The 6,000-nt window shown below is 35.3% G+C and overlaps 1 protein-coding gene across 10 annotated transcripts in view; it reads right to left on the bottom strand.

Moving 5' to 3' along the window:
- Nucleotides 1–1,538: 1,538 nt before the first annotated feature.
- The window catches only part of CLASP2 (cytoplasmic linker associated protein 2), a 179,402-nt gene continuing 174,940 nt past the window's right edge, over nt 1,539–6,000 (bottom strand). For 5 of the 10 annotated variants that reach the window (XM_055320893.1, XM_055320892.1, XM_055320896.1 and 2 more), the window contains one exon: nt 1,540–4,244. In XM_055320893.1, the coding sequence (XP_055176868.1) occupies nt 4,158–4,244 (87 nt within the window). In that variant the 3' untranslated portion in view covers nt 1,540–4,157. Of the gene's footprint in view, nt 4,245–6,000 lie in introns of all 10 variants that reach the window. The other 5 variants (XM_055320897.1, XM_055320898.1, XM_055320901.1 and 2 more) reach the window with 2 other exon arrangements.

Below are 6,000 nucleotides of genomic sequence, written 5' to 3'. Positions count from 1 at the left end.
CTTCTCCTCCTCCTTTCTTCTTCTTCTTTTTTTTTTTTCTCAGAATAGGTGAGAATACATATTAATTCTTCTTTAAATGTTTGGTAGAGGGATCTCTGGGTGGCGCAGCGGTTTGGCGCCTGCCTTTGGCCCAGGGCGCGATGCTGGAGACCCGGGATCGAGTCCCGTGTCGGGCTCCCGGTGCATGGAGCCTGCTTTTCCCTCTGCCTGTGTCTCTGCCTCTCTCTCTCTCTCTGTGTGACTATCATAAATGAATAAAAATTAAAAAAAAATTAAAAAAAATGTTTGGTAGAATTCACCTGTGAAGCCATCTGGATCTGGACTTTTGTTTGGAGATTTTTGATTACTGAATCTGTATCTTTGCTGATTATCGGTCTGTTCAAGTTTTGTACTTCTTCCTGCTTCAGTTTTGGTAGGTTTGTTTCTACTAGGAATTTATCCAATTCTTGTATGTTGTCAATTTGTTGGCATATAGTTTTTCATAGTATTCTCTTATGACTATTTCTGTAGTGTCGGTTACTTCTCATTTGTGATTTTATTGAATCCTTTCTCTACTTTTCTTGGTTAAGTCTGGGTAGAGGTTTATCAATTTTATTGATTTGTTTTTCAAGGAACCAGCTCTTGATTTCATTGAACTGTTCTATTTTTCTAGTTTTATAGAATTTATTTCTGCTGTATAGAGATGGGTAACTTTTGGGGCACCTGGTTCCCTTGGTTAGTGGAGCATGCAACTTTTTTTTTTTAAAGATTTTGTTTACTCATGTGAGACACAGCGAGGCAGAGACACAGGCAGAGGGAGCAGGCTCCATGCAGGGAGCCTGATGTGGGACTCAATCCCCAGACTTGAGTTGAAGGCAGACAGAAGCTCAACCGCTGAGCCACCCAGGTGTCCCCAAGCATGCGATTCTTGATCTCAGGGTTGTGAGTTTGAGCCACATGTTGGGTATTGAGAGGACTTAAAAATAAAGTCTTAAAAAAGAGAGATGGGTAACTTTTTAACTCTTGGCTTTTTAAAGCTTAATTCTTTCTTTTGCTTAGCTGTAAAACTGTACTTGATTAATTGCAATGAAATAAACCTAAACACAAGAAGCAAAGATGTCAAAGATTAAGTTTATAAAAATGTGTTCTTGTATGCATGTACCAATCCTCATTTTTATTTCTGTAAATGCTATTCTAAATTAATAATTATAAGATACACTTGAATTTACAAACAGATATGACTTGATAAGATTCCAGCCTTTTATTGTGAGACATACTTGGTGAAAGGTCATTTTGACCCAAAATTTGTAAGAGAAAGTATGAAGGAATACAGTAAATTTATTCCAAATTTGAAACCTCAGGTTCAAATCACATCTTACTTGAAAATGGCAGAAGCTTATTTAAGATTTTGAAAACCTCCAAGAAACAAACATGGTTTATAATCTGGAATTATGTCCTTTTAATTAGCTCTGAGCAATGCAGTAAATGAATGATACTGATGTTTAGAGAGAAAAGTGGAAAGAAAAAATTTAACCAGGAACTTTTCACCAGTTATTATTTTCTTTTTAAATAAGATTTTATTTTTATTTATTCATGAGAGACACACACACAGAGAGGCAGAGACACAGGCAGAGGGAGAAGCAGGCTCTATGCAGGGAGCCTGATGCGGGATTTGACCCTAGGACCCCAGGATCACGCCCTGAACCGAAGGCAGACGCTCAACTGCTGAGCCACCCAGGCGTCCCTCACCAGTTCTTAATAGCTGACACCTAAATATGTTTCTGGAATGAACAAATGTGAGTAGTCTATAATAACTTTTCATAAAGCTTCATTAATTGAAATTATAGAATTTCATTTATTTTTTATGTATATATATTTTTATTTAATTTTTTAAAGTAATCTCTATGCCCAACATGGGGCTCAAACTCACGACCCTGAGATCAAGAATTGCATGCTCTACCGACTGAACTAGCCTGGTGTCCCTAAAATTATAGAATTTTAAATATGACTTTTTTTCATGTTTTAATATATTAGCTTTAACTTAGTCACATTAAACCATACTCTTTTACTACTATTCAGTTCATTTATTTGAATGCCTGCCTTTAGATGCCAGGTACATGATCTAAGTTTTCAAGTAGAGTTATTATTTATTATTATCAGCTTACATCAATCACACTTAGTTGTCAGCAAGAGTTAAAGCAAGATCTTAAAGCAGAGGTCAAAATTAAATCAATATTGAGATTAAAAAGTGATTATAAAACATACAAAAGGTCATGGAACATAAAACATTACTGAGAAACTGAGAAGAATTCAATGTTTAAAATGTCTTTTCTTCTTAGATAAAGCTATGTTATACACATGCATATATAGCTATATAATTTGACTGTGGATGCTCCTCCTGATAAATCTTTTCTCCTCAGATGCACTTATAAAATTAGAGAATACCACTAATACAAGACCTTTGAAACATTTTTAAAAACTTGGTTGGGAGCTAAGTGACTTGTCAGACAGTGAGACAGAAAAACAACTGATATACATTGTTATTTTTTTCAAGTAATGTTATGTACAGGTTTATTGCCAGTATATGCACAACAGTAAGCATAGGACTATAAATACACAATGTAATTAACAGCAGAAAACAAAATTGTTACAGGTAAAGGGGAGGGGATAGAGAGAAACTATTTTCCTGCTGCTAGAACAGAAACAAAGGGAAAAGCCTATGACAAATCATCCATCCATCCAGTACTCTTGTCTTAAATTCTTTACATACATTTCTACATTTTTTTCAATTAAACAAAGAAAGTACAGATAACTCTGTAACAACAGCAAATTGCTTCCCTAATAGCTATTTGCCTTTCCAGTCAAATTCACTTCATGTTAGGATTTAAAAAAAGGTTATGAGAAATCATTAGTATCCTGGTTCCAAATGGTCTAATTTGCCTTTCACCAAACTGGTAATTTTTGAAAGTTGGCTGCACACGAAAAGAATAGGTGTAGCAAAAGGTGATTAAAAACTTTGTTAAAATGTAACAGAAAATCACCCTTGAAGTAGTTTTCCAAAAGACACTACAGGCAGCAGCTCAGTTATAAGGATTAGCCCTGAAGAGGTAGAGAATTTGAGTCCATTACACAAAGATAATAGCCTTGCACCATCTCTCTCATCAGGATCAATATTTTCAAGTAAGACAATTTCATGGCAAAAGGAAACCAGGTTCCAGCATTTAAAGAAAAGGTGCTGGTTGACTCCCATGTTTCAATAAGTTTGTTTATAATGAGAAACAGAAGATGGTCAAGGACACACATGCACTTGATTTTTTTTTTGTCTCTTTGCATTATCAAGTTTATTCATAAGTGAATTTGATATTAATAAATATGAAAAAAGCATCATTCACAACAAAGATAAACCAAAAACCCTGCAATAAAAACCTTCTATTTTAATAAGTATCAAGAAAACAACAGGCAGATGATTTGGTGCAGCTTTCTTATGGGATCTTAGAGGGGACATGGTTTTAAATAATGATGGCAAAACCAACAACCAACAAGCAGTATCAGTGTTACAGAACTGGCTGATTCTGTAGCACTTTCTCTGAGGTCTTAGTTTTAAACTATAGATCACCCCAAAGAAGTTGCAACTAATGACATGTATCACCATCACGTCAACAGAGTCCAGCTGTAGTTCAAATTAGTCCTGCTTTGTTTCACATCATTTCAGTATTTCTGGCATAAGACATGATACGGAACAAAACTCCAAGTAGCAATAAAAATATTATTCTGCATTTGAATAGAGGCAAAAAAATGTTTTAGACTGTTAAAATTTTAAAGCTTTAAGCATTCCTCTTTAACCAGCATTTAAAAAAATTTATACAATCATAACACTGGCAAAGGTTAATGGGAAGACAAAGAAGTACAAACATGTGAAATGATGAATTCAATTAAAAATTACTTTGTATTGATCAACTGATGTTAATACTGCTTCTTTTTGAATTTGGAGTAACTATCATAAAAGTTACATGCAGACTGAGGATAGCCCTCTGTTACAGAAAATACAAAACAAAACAAAAAACTAAAACTGGGAAAGGTGGTAAGTTTCAAAAGATGTGTTTGAAAATTTCCTTTCGTTGATGAGGGGTGGTCTGTCTGTCCTTTCTTTGAGTCTTGGTTCACTTTAATCAGCTTCACTAACTTTGTCCAGGAACATCAGTAGTGGGATCAGCTCCTCCAGAACCTGTTTGTGCGCGTTTGATGTAAAGATTCAGTAGCTTCATCTGCAGATTCAAGCCAAACATATGTCACTGAGAAAATTATAAATTATAGTAAGATGCTCACTAAAAAAATGATATACATATATGAATTTAAAAAGAGATTTTAGACTAAGTTATGCCCAAGTGATTGTTGATAAGTAAGAATTACCAGGAAAAATTCAAGTCTTGGTCTGTTCACAAATGAATATTTCTTTCAGTAATCTCTACATCCAATATGGGGCTTGAACTCACTACCCCAAGATCTAGAGTCGTCACATGCTCTACCATACTGAGTCAGCCAGGTGCCCCTGATGACTTGAGTATTCTAATATGCCTTTTCAAAAAATGTTGTAGTGATAGCATGTAAACTTCAACTTAGAAAAAAAGAGGTCACTATTAAGACATTAAGCACAAATATTTGAGCACTATGTGCTATATAATAAGCTAACTACCTTACATTACTTCTTTTTATCTCAATAACCACTTTATAGATGAGGGAATCAAGATATAGGACCTAAAGTCACAGGGGTAGGTAAGAAGTGGGCCAAAATAGGAAATTAGGCCCTTGTGTTCTAGGACCCAAGATCTTAAAAACTATGAAACACTGCCCTCCAAGAATGTTCTTGATTTCTTTGTCACTTTTTTTTTTAAATATTTTTTAAATTTGACAGAGAGAGAGCATGCGTGTGCACTTGCACAAGCAGGGGGAGCTGCAGTGTGAGAGGGAGAAGCAGACTCCCCACTGAGCAGGGAGCCCAATGCAGGACTCGATCCCAGGATCCTGGATCATGACCCCAGCTGAAGGCAGACGCTTAACCAACTGAGCCACCCAGGTACCCTTCTGTGACACTTTGCAGTCTTTGCTAGATGATATCATATCTTCATAAAGTTTTAATCAATGCACACATAATTTTATGCTCTACTTTTTTTCATCTAATTCTCATCTAATTTCCAAATATTTTTTCAGCCTAGCTACAGGTTTCATGCAATTGGCTGCTTAGTATTCTAACAAAGTACTTAATTAAAATTTTTTTAATTTAAATTCAATTTAATTAACATATAGTGTATTATTAATTTCAGGGGTAGAATTTAGTGATTCATCAGTTGCATAGAACACCTAGTGCTCATTACTTCAAGTGCTCTCCTTCATGCCTCCTTCACCCAGTGACCCTATCCCCACCCCCCATTTCCCTTCCAATAACCCTCAGTTTTTTCCTAGAGCTAAAAGTCTTGACAAAGTACTGAATTTTAGTTCTTTCACAGACATCTCTACATTATCAGGATACAACTTAAGCTTATTACAAAAGCTGAGATTTTTTTTCTCTTTGAAAACCACTGTGTTGGGGAACCTGGCTGGCTCAGTTGGTAGAGCATGTGGGGCTCTTGATGTTAGGATCTTGAGTTCAAGCCCCATGTTGGGTGTAGAGTTTATTTTAAAACAAAAAAGAAAAGGAAAGAAAATAACAAACAAAAAAAAAAAAAAGAGAAAACTATGCTGTTGAAGTTTGCTTTTTTAACATTAACTCATTGATCCAAGGGTTTTTAACCTGGCATCCATAGGATTCAGGGACTCAATGAATCCTCTGAGACTACGTGTAAAATTTTCTGTATTTATTTATTTTTCTTAGGATGAGATAGTACCTACTAGATGTCAAAGTGGTCGGTAACTCAGATTAAGAACCACTGCTTTAATCTATCTATAACTTACACAGGTATTTAACATAAGGTGTATACCTGAGCTTTACAGGTATTTTCTCTGCCTTCCTGCTTTTTTTTTTTT

The sequence above is a fragment of the Nyctereutes procyonoides genome, unplaced genomic scaffold (genome assembly GCF_905146905.1).
Source record: "Nyctereutes procyonoides isolate TBG_1078 unplaced genomic scaffold, NYPRO_anot_genome, whole genome shotgun sequence".
Classification (NCBI taxonomy): domain Eukaryota; kingdom Metazoa; phylum Chordata; class Mammalia; order Carnivora; family Canidae; genus Nyctereutes; species Nyctereutes procyonoides.
Note: the sequence above shows the minus strand (reverse complement) of the source record. Positions and strands in the feature narration are given on the sequence as shown.